Source organism: Dendrobates tinctorius, unplaced genomic scaffold (assembly GCF_039654945.1).
Source record: "Dendrobates tinctorius isolate UK_male_01 unplaced genomic scaffold, ASM3965494v1 ptg000143l, whole genome shotgun sequence".
Taxonomy (NCBI): Eukaryota; Metazoa; Chordata; class Amphibia; order Anura; family Dendrobatidae; genus Dendrobates; species Dendrobates tinctorius.
The window spans coordinates 14,878,840-14,898,507 of record NW_027361810.1 but is presented as its reverse complement, the minus strand read 5'-3'; the positions used below and the strand labels follow the sequence as shown (position 1 = coordinate 14,898,507).

General features: G+C 44.2%; 1 protein-coding gene and 1 long non-coding RNA gene across 2 annotated transcripts; both read left to right on the top strand.

Moving 5' to 3' along the window:
* The first annotated feature begins 617 nt into the window (after positions 1–617).
* On the top strand, positions 618–1,652 carry LOC141049091 (uncharacterized). Its single transcript, XR_012220244.1, has 3 exons — positions 618–734; positions 1,267–1,389; positions 1,495–1,652. It is a non-coding gene; the product is annotated as an uncharacterized lncRNA (long non-coding RNA).
* A 4,333-nt stretch (positions 1,653–5,985) lies between these two features.
* Positions 5,986–18,589, top strand: MCM6 (minichromosome maintenance complex component 6). The gene is made up of 17 exons (XM_073545556.1): positions 5,986–6,217; positions 7,867–8,013; positions 8,098–8,208; positions 8,543–8,792; positions 8,911–9,076; positions 11,216–11,361; positions 12,156–12,306; positions 12,383–12,524; positions 13,252–13,393; positions 14,154–14,261; positions 14,348–14,503; positions 14,745–14,873; positions 14,953–15,114; positions 15,874–16,000; positions 16,081–16,236; positions 16,321–16,460; positions 17,213–18,589. The coding sequence occupies exons 1-17, from the start codon at positions 6,108–6,110 to the stop codon at positions 17,330–17,332; spliced, it is 2,463 nt and encodes an 820-aa protein (XP_073401657.1). The 5' UTR covers positions 5,986–6,107; the 3' UTR covers positions 17,333–18,589.
* The last annotated feature ends 1,079 nt before the right edge of the window (positions 18,590–19,668 follow it).

Genomic DNA, 19,668 nt, shown 5'->3' with positions numbered 1-19,668 from the left:
CATCATCTGCAACAGGTTGTACATCCGGTCCAGGTAATTTACAAATTATCAACTTAACATCTTATAATCTCACTACAGCTGAGAGATCTGTCTTGGAACGGGGTCTAACTTTTGCTCCCATGAATACCTTGGATAAATTTACCCTTGTAAAGGATGTGTATCTCTTTTGTCGGCAGCTGACGTTCAAGCTGCTTTACCATCATCCCTCTCCAGTCGATAATTTTCCGAATGTCGATAGACAAGTCCTTAGAGACCTGATGGACCTGCTGCAGGATAATGAAAATACGACCTCCAGAAGACCCGTTACTAGTCGTCTGCCTTCCCAAAGTACACCTTCTTTGGCCCTTTTTCCAGCAGTTCATATTTTCTTCATGAATGTATGTCGGGACATTCAGAATCTTCCTCTTGACACGCTTAAGAATCAAAATTTAAGTAAGGACGAATACAAAGCACTCCTTGATTTACAAAGCAACAAGGACTTTTTGATACGGGAAGCTGACAAGGGGGGAAATATTGTTCTGTGGCCTAACTCTCTCTATTTACAGGAGGTGATGCGTCAACTACAAGCCACTCCATGTTATACCTGCCTTCCAGCTGATCCCAGTGAAGTATTCAAAAAGAGGTTGGATGTTCTAATTGGACAAGCTTTGCGTCAGGGGACCATCAATAAGAAAGAGGCTGATTTTCTGACTACTGATGACCCAATAGTACCTACTTTTTATCTTCTTCCCAAGGTACACAAATCTTTGGAAAATCCACCTGGCAGACCAATAGTCTCTGGTATTGGGGGTTTGTTTGAAAAACCGTGTATTTACCTTGATTTCTTTTTACAGCCTCTTGCTGTTAATTTGAGCTCTTACATTCGGGACTCGACATATCTTATTCAAATTTTGAATAATTTTTGCTTACCATCACAGACCTTACTGGTCACTTTGGATGTTGAGTCCCTGTACACGAGCATAAGCCACGATTTGGGCCTGGAGGCTATTGCCTTTCATTTAAATAAAGATTCCATGGGCGACAGGGCACACAACCGCTTCCTTTTGGATTTGCTTTTCTTTATTCTCGATAAAAACTATTTTGTATTTGATAGGACCTTTTACAGACAGAGTATGGGGACTGCTATGGGAGCACGCTGTGCCCCTGCTTATGCGAATTTGTTTTTGGGGTGGTGGGAGGAGTTGGTGATGTATTCTCATGTTGGCTTTAAAACACACTGCCTTAAATGGCTACGGTATATTGATGATGTCATCTTTTTCTGGACAGGCACAGAAGAAAGTTGCAGATCATTCATCAGTGAGCTGAACCAGAATCCCTATAATATCAAATTAACGTTTAACATTTCTTGTACGACGGTGGAATTTCTGGATCTCAGTCTCTCTTTGGAAGGTTCGCATATTTCAACTAAATTATACCGTAAGCCTACAGCCACCAACAGCCTCCTACATTATACCAGTTTTCACCCCCAACACTTAAAAAACGGTATCCCCACAGGTCAGTTTTTCCGAGCTAAAAGAAATTGTACTGATCCATCGGACTTTTTGTCGGAAGCAAGAACATTGACAGATCGTTTTAAGAGCCGTGGTTATCCCAAGAAAGTCATTTCTGCCTCATATCAAAGAGCAAGAACAAGTACACGCGCAGAATTGCTACAGAGAAAGCCACGTGAGTCTTCTAGACCTATAGGGATAGTGACCACTTACAACAATCAGTGGCACGATGTACGTAAAATTTTGGGCAAGAATTGGGGTATTCTATTGAGTGAGGCAAAATTGGTACCACACATCTCCAATACGCCCAGTCTGGTAGCACGAAGGGCTCGGAATCTCAAGGATCGGCTTTGCCATAGCCACTATATACGCCCCACGGTTAGACTGAACAGGGGGGTTAGGACTTTGGGTACCTACCCTTGTGGTGATTGCAATGTGTGCCAGCATATGGTTGCCAGACATGGCATTTCATTACCTATCTACCCTTTCCAGATTGTACCCAAAAAGGCATACTTTAATTGCAAATCACGAAATTTAGTCTATGCCCTTGTTTGTAATTGTCCAAAGATATATGTGGGACAAACCACTCAAGAATTCAGAAGGAGATTACAACAACATCTTTCTAATATCTCCACTGCCAACAGGGATCGTGACAAGGGCAAACATATCACCCCAGTGGCTGCACACTTTTTAGAGGTACATAATGGACGTTCCATGGGACTAAGGGCAATGGCCCTGGAAGAAGTGCCTACCAATATTAGAGGGGGCGATGTGGGCCTGAGACTGCTCAGATGTGAATCCAAATGGATACACGATCTGGGCAGTCTCTCTCCAAGGGGTCTGAATGCAGAATTACTTTTTACAGGGTTTTACAAACAACTATAAATGATCGTGACTCTGTTGTGCTCCCTCTGGGTTTCTACTTTATGGTTTTTGTGTATAGCTTTTTCATATATTTTCACTTTTTATTTCAACAGATTTCTTAGTCTCCTTCTCCTTTACGGCTCAACTGGACATGGACATCTTTATTGCCTAGTATTCAACTTTTGTGCTCACAGACTGAGAATTGGTCACTGCAATCAAATCCGTTTTAGATCTTTGATGGACCTATTTTGATTTTCATAATGTTTGCCGGTCCTTGCGCTTTCTCATGGGGGCTAGTCAATTATTATATCAGTATATACTGGCTTTTGTTCATATATACATTATTTTTTTTTTTTTTTATTTTTTTTTTCTTATTTTCATAAGTGTATATTTATTGTTGTAATTGCAATAAGCTATAGGGGTAAAATCTGATTAAAATTTAAGGAATATAAATTTAAAACTTATTTATTCTTGGTATTTCAACTCTGCAGATGAATTGTATTCTATCTGCTTAAAAAACCATGTTTTTTTAATTAAATGCAAAAGAAAGCATGGGACTGTTAGTCTGTCAAACTCATATGAGACTTGGGTTTTCTCTCTTTGTGTATATTTTCAGGCTATATCTTCAGGCTAGTTGCCTTAACTTTATTGTAAGGCACACATGTGGTCTCATCATGATATAACTAGCCGCTATTCTAATTCCCCATTTAACCCCTTTTTCGTTCTCTCCTATCCCTTTCTGTATGGTATTTTTTCATACACTTTTTCTATTATACCAAGTAGCACCTTAATAGAACTGTGGCTTATGACTTTAAGCTCTCTTAACGCATTCATTCTAAAACTGGGATTCCGTTATTATCTTTATTGCAGAGTGTTTTTTGTTTTTTGTTTTTTTTCCATATTTTTATGGCTTCCGGTCTCTGATAAGATGTGGGAGATGGCTGGTGGCCCTTACCCGCTCATTAATGTCTTTTGTATCTAGGCATGCGCTCTGGAGCCCGCCAGAAGCTATTTTGGTGTACTTTGTACGCCTTATTTTGGCCTATTACGGCTGCGCAACACCGGACATTCTACTTCCGGTGTGGTTCCGGAAGTTGCGCTACTTTGGGCATGCGCATTAGACTTTTCTCAGCGCCATTTTGGTACACCATTATGAAGACTTCATCTCAGTCTATTGCGGCTGTGCAAAACCAGACACCTCCCTTCCGGTTTGTGATCATTGCACTATGTCATGGCAACCCTTGAGCCTTGCTCTCACACCTGTTCCCTGGCTGAAAGCTGATGTTATGGGTATTTATACACCATCCACTCACAACATGACACTGCTCCTGATGAAGCCAGTTGCTCTGGCGTAACGCGTCGGGCGTTTCCTCTGCCCCTGCCTCACCACTTCTCACTCTTACCTCCACTGGTTACTGGATTAGGGCTTTACCTGCCAGCATTATTTTGCTCTTAACAGGTTGTATAGAGGGGGCCATTGGCAATTGGGACCCTTGTTTTTCGGCCTGTTTATACTGCATTAGCAGCCTTTTACCCTATTAACTCCTATGCTCTCATTTGTGCATACACACTGTTTATTAGGGGTTTTTTGTGCTAATTTGAGCAGTTCTTTTGTTCTAACATTTTGTTAGACTAACTAGATAGTTTGCATCCATTATTATATAAGGTGGAAGGTGGAGTGTATGCTTTTCATTACCTGTTGCTAAGATTCTATACACTTATACCAGGTGCTTTGTTAGCACATTTGCAAATAATAGCATCATGAAGGGTTTGTGCAGGGGTTATTGTGTTAAAACCGCACAATCGCGTTCATTTAACTGTTTTTATAAGTGCACTGCATGTTGTTTTGGATGATCAATAAAAAGTTTATTTTCTTGTATTTTGTTATACCTTATTGGTGATCCCTCCTCTTTACATGCCTCTTCTCTGGTTTATGATACATATTGGGCATCGCCGCGTTCAGAATCACCCGATCTATCAGTAAAAAAAAGGATTAACCCGATCGCTAAACGGTGTAGCGAGAAAAAAGTCAATGCCAGAATTACGTATTTTTTGGTCGCTGCAACATTGCATTAGAAAATAAAAATTAGGTGAAATTATATATTAACCCCTTACCGACATCTGACACATTATTATGCCGATGTCAGACTCCCTCACTTTTAATGTGGGCTTCGGGACATGTCAGCTGTTGTGAACAACTGACACGCTTGCAATAGCCGCGGGTGGAATCGCGATCCACCCGTGGCTATTAACTAGTTAAATGCCGCTGTCAAACGCTGACAGCGGTATTTAACAAGTGCTTCCGGGAAGCGCGCTGGAAATACGCTCACCGGTGACCCGCGTCACGTGATCGCGGGTCACCGGTGTGTCGGCATGACAACCAGAGGTTTCCTGGATACCTCTATGGTTGTCAGTGCCGGATTGCTGTGAGCGCCACCCAGTGGTCGGTGCTCATAGCAAGTCAGTAATGAAGCTACATAGAGGTGATCTGATCACCACCTGTACGTAGCAGAGCCGATCGAGTTGTGCCAGCTTCTTGCCTCCTATGGAGACTATTGAAGCATGCCAAAAGTAAAAAAAAAAGTGTTCCAAAATATATAAAAAAATATATAAAGTTTAAATCAGCCCCCCTTCGCCCCATTCATAATAAAACAATAAAAAATCACACATAGTTGGTATCGCCACGTTCAAAATCACCCAATCTGTAAAAAAAATTAACCTGATCATCAAACGGCGTAGTGAGAAAAAAATTCAAAACGCTAAAACTATGTTTTTTTGGTCGCCGCGACATTTTATTAAAATGCAATAACGGGCGATCAAAAGATCACATCTGCACCAACATGGTATCATCAAAAATGTCAGCTCGGCGCGCAAAAAATAATCCCTCACCCGACCCGAGATCATGAAAAATGGAGACGCTACGGGTCTCAGAATATGGGGCAATTTTTTTTATTTATTTTTTTTTTTAAGTAAACTTTGGAATTTTTTTCCACCACTTAGATAAATTAGAACCTAGACATGTTTGGTGTCTGTGAACTCGTAATGACCTGGAGAATCAGAACGGCAGGGCAGATTTAGCATTTAGTGAACCTAGCAAAAAAAAAACAAACAAAAACCATTGTGGGATTGCACTTTTTTTGCACTTTCACTGCACTTGGAATTTTTTTCCCATTTTTGAATACATGACATGGTAAAACCAATGGTGTCGTTCAAAAGTACAACTCATCCCGCAAGAAATAAGCCCTCACACGGCCATAAGGACGGAAACATAAAAAAAGCTATGGCTCTGGGAAGAAGGGGAGCGAAAAACAAAACAAAAAAAAAAACACTGGGGGGTAAGGGGTTAAAAATGTAACTAAAAATAATAAACTGGTGACAAATATAAATAAACGGAAACGTGAAAAAAAGACGCAAATATGTAACAAGGAGTCGGGCCCATTGTGTGAGAGCGGACAGGCGGCCTAGTCTGCGTGTGAATGGTCTCTGAGAACGTCCTCCTCTCCCCGCTAGGTGGCGCTCTCACCACCACACTGGCTGCTATTCTGTCCAGTGAACAACGAGTTAACCTCCTAGCCTGACGCTGGTCCGCCCCCTTTTGTCAATGGCGCGAAAACCTGCACCGTCCCTCTGCTGCTATTGGCTGCGGCTGGCGCGAAACGGGTCACGTGGTGCCGGAGATTGGCGCGAAACTCCAGCAGCGTTGTCTTCTCAGCGAGCAAGGAAGCGGCTTCCCCGGTCAGAACCGAGAGGACGATGGACGTAGCCGAAGCCAACGTGACCGCCGCGGCCTCCGCCGCCGCCCAGCAAGTGAAGGACGAGGTGGCGGAGAAATGCCAGAAGCTGTTCCAGGACTTCCTGGAGGAGTGAGTGTCCCGTCCGGCCTCAGAGCAGCGGCGCTGCGGGTCGGGGCATGGAGGGGCCGGAGGGGGGGATACGGTTGCTATGGGTGACCGCCTGCTGTAGGGGCGATATCCCCCCTGGTGCTGCGGCCATTGTGGCTCCCGCCCTATAAGATGGCTGATAATAATCGATCAGGCGGTCTGTCCCGTTGCCTAGGTTACCAGCCACCTCTGCAGCCTTGAGTGGCCGGTTTCCTAGGCAATGAGTGCGGTCATGTGGGATCTGGCCTGTGTCCCCTGCCCGGTGCTGCACAGGTGATGGCCCTTCATCAGAGGACGCGCGCCCCCTTTAAGTCTCCCCTGGCGCCAGCTGTGCAGATCCAGGGTTTAGCTGCGCGGTCAGACGTGTGAAAAGCTCTTGTGTGCACGGGGTGTAATATGGCTGCTGCGCCCACCGTAATCCCGCTGAACAGCTGAGAAGGGGCTCCGCGTCCACACGACGCGCGTCCGATGCGCTGCACGTTATCCGTCACGGAATCTACACCAACCCTGCGCGTTACAGAGCGTGAGATCCGCTGCAGGACTGGACAAGAGAAGAGGCAGGGTTTCTTTCCGCTACTGCAGCCGTCTCCACGATGCCGGCGCTGTGTTACAGCAGAAGCCGTTTTTACCATCTGGGACATTTGCCGCAGACTTGCTACATGGGAATATACCCGTAATGTGCATGGACTCTGGCTGCCCCGTGGCCGCCGGCAGCTGCTGATCAGCTACATGGAAGCCGGACACTCAATGTCTGCGCAGACAAGACGGCTGCAATTACTTGACACAGAATGATCGTGAATTCTATTGTTTTGGTGCACATAAAATATTGTTCTTGGCGGCACGCGTCCTGATGAATAAGCGGTTTGCTCGTTTGTCAGGTGATCAGCTGCTGATTTACGCTGCTCAATTAACGGAAAACTCGTTTTCCTAGGACTTCACGATAATCATCCAGTGTAATTCCACAACTACGCTATGATCTATCTTTAGTTTGGACACGGTCAGAAGAAAGGCTGCTGCCCAGCCAGTGCAGGCAGAAATTGCAAGGGAATGGTCTTTCAGCTTATTAAGGGTATGTGCACACGCTGCGGATTGCAGTGCGGATTTTGTAAAATCCACAGGTAAATCTGCAGGTCAAAAGACCTGCGGATTGCTCTGTGGTTTTTCATCTCCACAATGAAGGAGATGGCAAACTGCAGCGGAATCCGCAGAAAGAATTGACATGTCAATTCTTTCTGCGGATTCAAAACCACAGGAAAATCGCGCAGAAAAATCTGCACCGTTTACACTGCGTTTTTTTTGTTCCCATAGGGAATAATGGTGATGTACACCGCAGCAAAATGCTGCGGACCCGCAGTGGCCAAAACCGCAGCGTGTGCACACACCCTAATGCTTCAGCCCTGTAGGTGCTAGAGGTCTGGAAGTGATGGCATATTGTGGTAATATGACAAACACACAATGAAAGGAATATCCCCATCTGGAATCTGGTTGTTATGCAAAATCCAAAAATTTCAGTGCATGTATATAACATACCACAGGGTAGAGAAAAACCAGCAGGCCGCCCTGATTATTGTAAGGTGTAAATGACATTAATAATTTTTTTTTTTTTTTTTTTCCCCCACTATAAACTTAAGGTTCCAAAATCCTGATGGAGAAATAAAGTATAAGAGTGACGCGGAGGAGCTGATCCGCCCCGAGAGGAACACGCTGCTCGTCAGCTTCCAGGACCTGGAGCAGTACAACCAGCAGCTGGCAACCACAGTGCAAGAGGAGTTCTACAGGTGAGGCGGCTGATGATGATGGCCAACCGTTACCCAAAGATGTGGTTGGCCTGTGGCTTATACTGACTTTTCCCTCCTTTGTAGAGTCTACCCGTTCCTGTGCCGAGCAGTCCGGGCCTTTGCGAGGGACCACGGCAATGTTCCACCAAGCAAGGAGTTTTATCTGGCTTTCCAAGACCTTCCAACCAGACACAAGTAAGAGACTTCTGTATGAAAACAGACTCATTATCTTTGGAGGCAGATGTCGTCATTCGCGCTTGGTACAAATCAAGCTCATGAGCGGTTCCTTTCTAGTTAATGGGGTATCTTCAGTCAGATCCGTACAGTTGTTAAACTGGTCCATGCAATAATGCATCTACTGATGTTAACATCCCATTAAATATGGGAATGACTAATAATGTAATCTTTTTATTAGGATGGTTTGTCCCGAGGCTGAAGGTAAACTTATAGTAGTAGCGATAGATGCAGGGCCGCTACAATCTGAAGTCATTAGTAGTGAAATATCCACTAATTGTGACTCTGTTCTCAGGATTCGGGAGCTGACTACTCCTCGCATCGGATCTCTGATGAGGATCAGTGGTCAGGTGGTGCGGACCCATCCCGTGCATCCGGAGCTGGTCAGCGGCACCTTCTTGTGTTTGGACTGTCAGACTCTGGTCAAAGATGTGGAGCAGCAGTTCAAGTACACGCAACCAAGTATCTGCCGGAACCCGGTGTGCGCCAACAGGAGGAGGTTCATGCTGGACACCAACAAGTCCAGATTTGTGGATTTCCAAAAGGTAATGTTCATGCTGTGGAGAATCCCTGTAAGAGATGATCAGCCGCCTCTATTTGGTATATTGTAGTGTGTGACTGACTCTAGCCTTTGGGGGTTTTTTTTTTTGTTTGTTTTTGCAGGTTCGTGTCCAGGAAACGCAGGCTGAGCTCCCCCGTGGCAGCATTCCTCGCAGCCTCGAGGTGATATTGCGTGCAGAAGCAGTAGAGTCGTGTCAGGCTGGCGACAGATGTGATTTCACAGGGTGTCTCATTGTGGTCCCTGATGTGTCTCAGCTTTCTACTCCAGGTACTGATATGTGAGATGTCACTAAAGTTAAACCCGCTAATGACAGCATGCCACAGCCTGGATATCTGCTGTTTACACAGACCCACTGTCTGCCCAGAACAATGGCTGAGCCTGTGTAAAGGTTTACTGATCAGCGGTCTCTAGTGCAGAGTCCTGATTATACAGGATGCTGCTCCTACAAGGACTATTCTTTTGTGATCATTTTGCCTGATGAACAAGTGTTTTGCAAGATTATCCTGAAACCAGCGTTCCTAGGAACTGTTCCTGATAATCTTGTGGTGTTAATGAAGCTTAAATTGCTACACAGCGTCCTTTATATCAATGTATGCTGTTGTATCTTTCAAGATATTCTCCTTCGAGATTAACTTCTTTATTAATTTGACTTCCATCTTCCGTGTCCGGTGATGAAACGCTGCTGACGTCACTTGCTTGGCAAGTTTTCTGCACTTATTCTAAATGATGATAAAACGTGTGCATGATATGTGCCAAGTGTCACATCAGCAGTATCTCTGCTTCCAGGATGGAAGTTCGGGTTATTGGCCAAACCCCTTCAGACATTTTCATTACCGGTGTAATGTGGGATAATGACATTCACCCACAGCTCCCTTGGTGCCCAGGGGTGTAATGGTGTGTGACCCATGGATGGAAAGTCTGCAGGGATTTTATTTTGCACACAGCTGCTTGTTCTCTGGATGCTGTTCATAGAATCGTAGAGTTGGAAGGGACCTCCTGGGCCATCTGGTCCAACCCCCTGCTCAAAGCAGGATTCGCTAAATCATCCCAGTCAGATGTCTGTCAAGCCTCTGTTTGAAGACTTCCATTGAAGGAGAACTCACCACTTCTCGTGGGAGCCTGTTCCACTCATTGATCACTCTAACTGTCAAAAAGTTTTTTCTAATATCTAATCTGTGTCTCCTCCCATTCAGTTTCACCCCATTGCTTCTAGTCTTTCCTTGTGCAAATGAGAATAAAGTTGATCCTTCTACAATGTGACAGCCCTTTAAATATTTGTAGACAGCTATTAAGTCTCCTCTCAGTCTTCTCTTTTGCAAACTAAACATTCCCAAATCCTGCAACCTTTCCTCATAAGACAGGGTTTGCAGACCGGTCACCATTCTGGTCGCTCTTTTCTGAACTTGCTCCAGTTTGTTGATGTCTTTTTTAAAATGTGGTGCCCAAAACTGGACACAATATTCCAGATGAGGTCTGACCAAAGAGGAGTAGAGGGAAATAATGACTTCACGTGATCTAGACTGTATGCTTCTGTTAATACATCCTAGAATTGCATTTGCCTTTTTTGCTGCTGCATCACACTGCTGACTCGTATTCAGTCTGTGATCTATTAGTATACCCAAGTCTTTTTCACATGTGCTGTTGCTTAGGCCTATTCCTCCCATTCTGTATATGCTTTTTTCATTTTTATTGCCCAGATGTAGTACTTTGCATTTTTCCCTGTTAAAAACCATTCTGTTAGTTGCTGCCCACTTCTCCAGTTTATTTATATCTTTTTGAATCCCCTCTCTCTCTTCTCTAGTATTAGCTATCCCTCCTAGCTTTGTGTCATCGGCAAATTTAATCAGTTTACCCTCAATTCCTTCATCTAAATCGTTGATAAAGATGTTGAACAATACAGGGCCCAGGACAGAGCCCTGTGGTACCCCACTTGAGACATTCTTCCAACTGGATGTGCAGCCATTTATGACCACTCTTTGGGTCCGATCACTAAGCCAGTTATGAATCCACCTAACAGTTGCCTTGTCCATTCCATACTTAGTCATTTTTTCAATAAGGATTGTATGAGATACTTTGTCAAATGCTTTGCTGAAGTCAAGATATACTATACAGCATTTCCTTGATCCACCCAATCAGTGATTCCATCATAGAAGGAAATTAAGTTAGTCTGACATGACTTATTAGTTACAAACCCATGCTGACTCTGTTTAATCACTTCATTCTTATCCAGGTACTGACATACATGTTTAATAATTTGCTGTTGTTGCAGCAGGAGCAGTTTTGATATAATTGATAGCAAATTGCATTAATTACTGCAGCTGTTGAGGACATATCACCTTGTGATCTTTTTAATTAAATTTTACAAAATGTCTTGTATAAAGTGCTCAACCTACATTGTTCTCACAGGCATTCGCGCTGAGACCAGTTCCCGGGTCGGGGGAGCTGAGGGCTACGAAGCTGAAGGGGTCCGTGGTCTCCGTGCTCTTGGAGTCAGAGACTTGTCTTACAGGCTTGTTTTCCTTGCTTGCTATGTTGCTCCTACGAATCCCAGGGTAAGTAACACGAGGATGAGTAGGCCACAGTTTACTTTAGTAGCCTGGAGCTAAGATGCACCGCCGCGGGGGTCCCTGTGGTCACTTTCAGTAATGGCTAAACATGTGTAAAATCCTCCATGCTAGTCGTGCTGTAACTTTTACCAGTTTCCTCTGGCAAGCATAAGTGCATTCGTTGTAACATACTCCCAAGTTGGTGTTATCCCCAAATTTAAAGTATGCCTGATAATTCGACCCTCCAGTCCTAAGAATGGGGCTCAGAAATCCTCCATCAGAGTAAAGCAGTGGCCACACCTGCATTGTCAGCAGGACGTCAGGACCCAGGTGATAACTTGCTTGGGGTGGGGGGGCAAGCTATAGGATGAGAGCTCTAAACTTTAAGAATAACCAATTAAAGGGGTTGGACCGTAATAATAGTAAAAAAAAAAAAATCACATCAATCGGCGCCATCGCTGTTGTATCGGCGCTTATGGATTTATAAAGGCTGCAGCGATCATATGAGATAACAATGTCAGAAACCTCACTTGAATGGCAGCTGTCCGGGATGTATTTTGGGGTTTTGTTTTTTTATTATTAAAGGGGTTGTCCACACTTTTCAGGCTATCCTGTAGCTCTCCACACTGTGACATGAAGTTGCACTTTTCAGAAGTCGTGACTAAGCCGCGCCAAGCTTCTCTGCAGCCGTCCCTCTCGTTAGGAGGACATTAATTCGATCACAACACTATCACATGATAGATCTAAATTCAGACCCATTCTGGTTTGGAACGAGGACTGACTCCTACTTTTGCTTTCAGTTTGGTGGCAAGGATCTTCATGAAGAAGACATGACTGCCGAGAGCATCAAGAACCAGATGTCTGCAAAGGAATGGGAGAAGGTGTTTGAAATGAGTCAGGACAAGAACCTGTACCACAACCTGTGCACCAGCCTCTTCCCCACCGTGCACGGTAAGCGAGGCCTCCCAGTGCGGCTCCTGCAAAAAACTGTATGTATTATATAATCCTCTATCTCCCTCCGCTGCAGGCAATGACGAGGTGAAGCGAGGCATCTTACTTATGCTGTTTGGTGGCGTTCCAAAGACCACCATGGAGGGCACATCTCTGCGGGGTGATGTCAATCTGTGCATTGTTGGAGACCCCAGTACAGCCAAAAGCCAGTTCCTCAAGTGAGTGTCGCGCTGTAATCTCTTCTAATCCGGTGTTAAAACACAATTCCAAATAAAGCTCGATCGTTTCCAGGAGAGTGGAGTGACAATATGGCTGCTGGATCATCACACAGCTGCTTCGGGCTCCTGATTTAGAATTACGGGTTGTAATGGACGTATACAGAGTAACACGGCAGGGACTGTTGGGCCTCCTGTTGGCTGTAGCCTTCCTAAAAGGCAATATCAACTCTTTAAAGCGTCTGAGACTTTTTCTGGTCTGTGTTCATCTAGGTCACAATCGTGCAACAAAGCAGTAACCTCTTGTATAATAAGGCAGCATGAATCTTGGCCAGGCAGACTGTTGCAGATAGCCGCATGTTATATGATGGACCTTACCTTATATAATGCAGAAATGACACGGACAGAAGCTCCCGATTATCTGCAATTGCTGTAGGCAATATTTAATGCCATGGATCCCATTGTGGGGAGGAATCACGGAGACGGTTGTCCTTCCAAGGTGCACTTTAGACACATGTATGCGTTTCCCCGGCCGTTGTTCATTAGCACATTACACTTGTCAATGTGACGGCCGTGCACGCCGACTGAGATTACACTCGTCTGAGTTTATCTAGTCGCCATATTTTGCAAGTTAACCGGAATTGGATTTTGGCGCCAACTGGTTCTGCTAATGCAGATGTTTTATTTAGAAAAAAAGAATGATTTGTGCAATTGTTTCCCACCCTCACAGGCACGTGGAGGAGTTCAGTCCCCGGGCCGTGTACACAAGCGGCAAGGCTTCCAGTGCTGCCGGTCTGACTGCGGCGGTAGTGAAAGATGAGGAATCTCATGAGTTTGTGATTGAGGCCGGAGCGTTGATGTTGGCCGACAATGTGAGTGTCTTGGATTTTGATTTCTGATTTTTATTAATGGGGTTTTTCTCAACCTGATATAAAAAGGTACAACGCAAAGTGCTTGTAAAACGAACAACTTTGCAATTTACTCATTACAAATCCTCCATTAATGGGATGTCTGTTACAGCTCAGCTCCATGGAAGTGAATGTGGCTGAGCTGCAGTATTGGACACACACTGTAAATGGATTTTTAGAATATAGCAATTTTATTTAGGGGTTGTCAAGTCTAAAATCGCCAAGGTGCTGAATTGGGACGGCGTGCAATGCGCACACTGTCACGATTCCCGCTGTGCCATACTTGTGGTCACTAGTCTCACCCGGCTTCATCATACAGTAGTCTCTGAAGGACAATAAGAAATTGCCTAAATTAATTCCTACAGTTCTCCCAACAGAACAATAAAATCTGCGTGGTCATAACTAGTTATTACTTCTTGGGCCACAATAGATTATTTTACTTAAGCTTCTCAGTCTGCTAGGTTATTTCAGTAGTCTGGCATATTGGATGATCTTGCACTTTTAATCCCCATCTGAGATTTTGCAATATCTTGCAACTTATACACCTGCATATATTGAGCAGCGGTGACCGCGCTCTGCACAAGATAAAGCATCCAGCGGAGCCGCGAGTAATGACTAGTAACACCGGGGCAAGCAGCTATGCTCTCAGGAGAGGACACATCTGTATCTGTCCTTTATGTCCAGTTTGGTGACATCTGGTCACACAGTATTATAACCTTTTCAGGGCGTATGTTGTATCGATGAGTTTGACAAGATGGACCTCAAGGACCAAGTTGCAATTCACGAAGCTATGGAACAGCAGACCATTTCCATCACCAAAGCTGGTGTTAAGGTACATGTCCCGATCCTCGGTGCAAGGACTCGGCAGCTATTTCAAGCCGTACATCGCTTCTCTGACCTATCCTTCTCTTATAAAAGGCCACACTGAATGCGAGGACGTCCATCCTGGCTGCTGCAAACCCAGTCTCGGGCCGATACGACCGATCAAAGTCCCTGAAACAAAACGTGAACCTGTCCGCTCCAATCATGTCGAGATTTGACCTTTTCTTCATTTTGGTTGACGAATGTAATGAGGTAAAGTATCTACATTTAACTAAGTGTATTATAATCCAGTTCCTATCTCTTTTTTTTTTTTTTTCCTCCAAGATCTCTGCTGGCTTTCAATATAAAGAAACATTGAAAGTGGTAAAGAATTGAAGTTTTATTAGGTTCTGCAAGTGTTTATTATGAATGGTGGTAAAAGTAATTGTCAGAGGGGATAGTCCCCCTTCTGTGTTACTTAGTAGGGCAAAATATAACTATGTGATATTTTCAGGTGACTGATTATGCCATTGCTCGACGTATTGTGGATCTCCACTCCAGGATCGAAGAGTCTATCGACCGAGTCTACACCCTTGATGAAGTCCGCAGATATCTGCTCTTCGCCCGCCAGTTCAAGCCCAAAGTGAGTCCCCAATAATTAAGTCTCAACTTAGACATTGCGTACTTTTTTCTTTTACCTAACTTTTTTATTTATTTTTAAGATCTCCAAAGATTCAGAGAATTTCATAGTTGAACAGTACAAGCGTCTGCGTCAGAGAGATGGATCCGGGGTCACCAAATCTGCGTGGAGAATTACAGTCCGACAGCTGGAGAGCATGATCCGTCTGTCCGAGGCGATGGCGAGAATGCACTGCAGCGATGAGGTGAGGATTTATTTTGCTGTATAGAAATGCAGAACTGAGTAAGTTGCCATGCTGAAGATTTGCTTGCAGAAAATCATTCACTGAATATTACAGTAGCAACGTGAATATGGTATAACTACCGTATTTTTCGCTTTATAGGCCGCACCTGATAAGACGCACCCTGAAACTTGGTGACGAGAAAAAATGTTTTTTTATGTTAAATGGAGGTGTCTTATAATGCCAGTGTCTCTTTCAAATCATATACCGTATATGTCCCTCATCCTGGTATCTATATAACCCTCATCCTGGCACATTGCCCCCTTGTGCTGGCACATAGCCCCCCCATCCCATCCTGGATATGGCCCCCTGCTGGCACTCACATGGCCCCTCTCCCTCTGTTTATATGCCCCCCTGCTGGCATGCACACGGCCCCCCTCTCTGTATATGCCTCCCTGCTGATATGCACACGGCCCCCCCCCATCCCTATATTCCCCCACTGCTGGCATTCACACGGTGCGCATGCGCCCCCCCCCCCCCCCGTCCCTATATTTCCCCCTGCTGGCAAGCACATGATAAAATAAACAGTTAACTCACCTTCTGATGATGGGTCCCAGCCAGATGCAGATTTTTTTTTTTTTTTTTTTTTTTTTTAGTCCTGGATAGCCTCTTTAGCTCGTCCTTTGCTATAATTTTGAATATCTGTATAATCCATTTCCTCTCACCCGATTATCCCGCACTGTGAATTATATTAATGTTCTAACATCGCCTTTCACCTTCTAGGTACATCCTAAACACGTGAAAGAAGCTTTTCGGTTATTGAACAAGTCTATTATCCGAGTTGAGACTCCGGATGTGAACTTGGATCAGGACGAAGAAATGGAGGAAGAGCCTCAGGAAGATGTAAATGGTGAGACCTGGTTCCTGCTTTCTGCAAGTCTTGTTTTGAAAGTTTGCACTTTAGTAAATTTAGTTGTTTGTTTTTGTTAGGTGATGCCGGAATACCCAATGGTCACGTAAATGGAATTAACGGCCACGCTGAGGAGCCAAAGGAGACGACTGCACCTAAACCTTCCCTGCGTCTCAGCTTCACAGAATACAGACGAATCTCCAACCTGCTGGTCCTGCAGCTGAGGAAGATGGAAGGTCGGTCTCGCTCCAGTCATACATGTAATATATGTATCATTCTGACACAATTGGGGTCAATGTTTGTCATTTGCACTTTTGCAGATGATGATGAATCTTCCCAGAAAAAAAGTGAGCTCATTAACTGGTACCTGAAGGAGATTGAATCGGAAATCGACTCTGAAGAAGAACTCGTTAACCGCAAGCAAATCATTGAGAAAGTGATTCACCGGCTCGTTCATTACGTGAGTCGCTGTGATTATATTTTGCTTCTACAGATAAGACGGTGGCTGAGTCCGCGCTGTTGTAATTAACGTGCCAAATCCTCAATTATTAGAAAACTCCTTATTTGGAGAAACACTCTTATCTCCCCTGGATGTTCTGCTGTAATGTTGCCATATTATGGCCGTGACAAGTCTGTGTAGTGCTGACACGTTCCGCAGCGGTGTCCAGGTGTAAGGCTAGTTTCACACTAGCGTTTATTTGACGCAGCGCACGGCGCCGCTAAGCCCCGCCCCATCCGGTCATCGCAGCTTACTATCGCACATGGACGCTTGCGATCTGCGCACCCTATCTTTAGCATAGGGTGCGCAGATCGTGCGCTAGTAGGATTTTGGTGTGCGCTGCGCACTTTTGAAGGTGCGCCGAAATGCAACATGCTGCGTTCGGTGCGCATGGGCGCATTTTCAAAAGTGCGCACGCCAAAATCCTACTAGCGCACGATCTGCGCACCCTATGCTAAAGATAGGGTGCGCAGATCGCAAGCGTCCATGTGCGATAGTAGGCGGCGATGACCGGATGGGGCGGGGCTTAGCTGCGCTGTGCGCTGCGTCGAATAAACGCTAGTGTGAAACTAGCCTAACCGATGCAACTCGCAGGTTGGTTAGGTACGCTAGAGCCAATTTCATTACCAATCCCTTAGGTAATTGTGGTCAGAAAAGCTGTGCGCCTCTCTAAATTCTTATGGAATATGTTTGTTTTTCTATTTGCTTTTCAGGATCAAATATTGATTGAATTGTCACAGACCGGCCTGAAAGGTTCCGGAGAGGAGGAAGACGCTACGAAGGATGAGGACCCTTTCTTGGTGGTGAACCCCAACTACTTACTGGAGGACTAATTATCCATGGACACACAATTTTATTTCTAAGGACTTTTTAGAACTTATATCTTCAGACTTTTTTTTTTTTTTTTTTTTTTTCCCCCACCATTTTTATTCCTTAAGATTTTGGGGTAACACATTTCCTTAGGTTATAACAACTTTCCCTCCTGTGGTTTTCAGCAGTGACCAAAGCAAGGAAAAATACTTTTTGCTGATTTTTACCGCAGCCATCATTGCTCATGTTATTGGTAAACTAAACTTGGTATTGGGTCCTGGAACTCTGAAAGTGGTGTCCTATTTTCTGTGGAAGAAGTATTAAAGATTCATTCATTTTAAAGGATTTCAGTGCAGTTTTTAGGAGCTTTTTTCATTCTCCTGTTAAAGGGACTCTTTTGGATTTTACGTGTGAATCCTTAGAGGCCATCGATGTATGATTTGCCGCACAGTCCTAGGAGAACGACCAGAGACAAACGGGAAGCAGTGACTCTTTTCTGCAGAACCCAACACAGCACCATCCGTACACTTGTGTCTGTGTCCAGTACTGCAGATCACTTCTCTCAGATGGATGTAGATTTGATTTTGGCTGCTTCTTTATTCAGCTGCTTGCTGTAGGATCCCCCAGAAATCATAAAGTATTGACTTATTTCAAGACCATCAATATAAAGTCTGAAAACATCCCTTTAAATGTCTTTGAACTGACACAGCACCATTTCCTTTGCATGTTATTGCTGTTCTGTTTCTCAGTTTGTAATTGGTCAATTCATGTTTCATCTTTTAGGACAGTCTGAAATATTTTTTTGTCTTTTATTCTGTCCAGTTACGTTTTGCCACTTTGTCTTTTGATGTTATTCTGTGTATAACGCACCAGGTTTTTTTTTTTTGTTTTTGTGGGTTTTTTTTAATACTGCTTACAATAAGTGTTGTAGATTTGTCAAAATACATTACAACTTGTGTTCATATTTTTTATTTTTCTTTATCACAACCTCACGCCACGTGCTGCAGGTTTGAAGTCCTTGGCATGACAACTTGCACTGTAGCTCGCATTGCAATGAGTGAAATGTGCAGAAATTCTGTGAAATCTGCAGCATAATTTGATAGGTTGCTTGATTCAATACACTGCATCAGTCAGTTTTTGGTACAAGTCTTGGCACCATTCACGTGAGACTTCTTAAAATGATGTTAAACTTGCAGTTTGTAATACACACCTGATTTTGCATGCATCTCTGTGCTCCAAAGCGCTCTTGTCCTCATAGTAAAAGTAACTTTTATATTCTACCATGCCAGAGCTGTATTTGGTCTGTATGTGTCCCATTGAGGGCTTGCATCTAAATTCCCTATCTGTAGGCGTAAGGCTGCTTTCACACATCCGGCTTCTTTTAATTTGGAACAACCGGATCTGGTTTTGTCCCATAGAGTTGTATTGTCACCGCACTGTGCCGGATGGGTACATCCGGTTTTTGCCGGATACGGCAAAAAGTAGCTGTCCGGTGTCTGCAAAAAAAAAAAAAACGTTCGCTGCAATGTTTTTTGACAGCGCCGGACTGGTTTTTCTCAGAGCGCATGCACGGAGACTCTGAGTCTCGCGCTGCTCTTTTAAATGTGGGCGCCACCGTATCCGGCCACACAGGCATCCGGTGTCTCCGGCACATCCCGGATCCGCCCCTACGGCTTTTTGCCGCACGGTGCACAAAGCCGGATGTGTGAAAGCAGCCTTAGGAAGGCAACCCATATCAACATGGGGAGAACATACAGACTCACTGCCGATGTCATTGTCCTTGGTGGCATTGGAACCTAGGACTCCAGTGCTGAAAAGCAACAGTGCTAACCACTGAGCCACCGTACAGACATTATTTTTGTGTTACAGCTGATGGAGCTTATTTATAACGGAGATATTCAGCTGATAAGTATAGTCCATCCTCCATGCAGTTTTAAGATATTTGTACATATTAATCCCGATGCATCAAAGCTCTTACACCAGATGTAAAAAGCATTGAGAAATCACATAATTTTAGCGCAACTTGATCTCATCAAGCCCAGTGTGAATAATGCTGATCTCGAAGACTTTGAGACTGTTGTGGATTTCCAGTAAAATGCACACCACAATACAGAAGACATTGTTGAAAATTTTCTGCTGATGTAGAAGTCTGGAGAATTAATTTCAGCCTTAACCCTTTTGTAATGCAAATGGTGAAAGCTGCTGCAAATCTACTAGGAAATCCAGATGTAACATGCAGATTAGTCTGTAAAACATCTGCACCAAATCTGCTACAAGTGACCATACCCTTAAATATTAGTGGTGTGACCTGATGCCCCGGAGACTCCATCTTTCCTGTGTTATTTTCTATGGCTTTGCA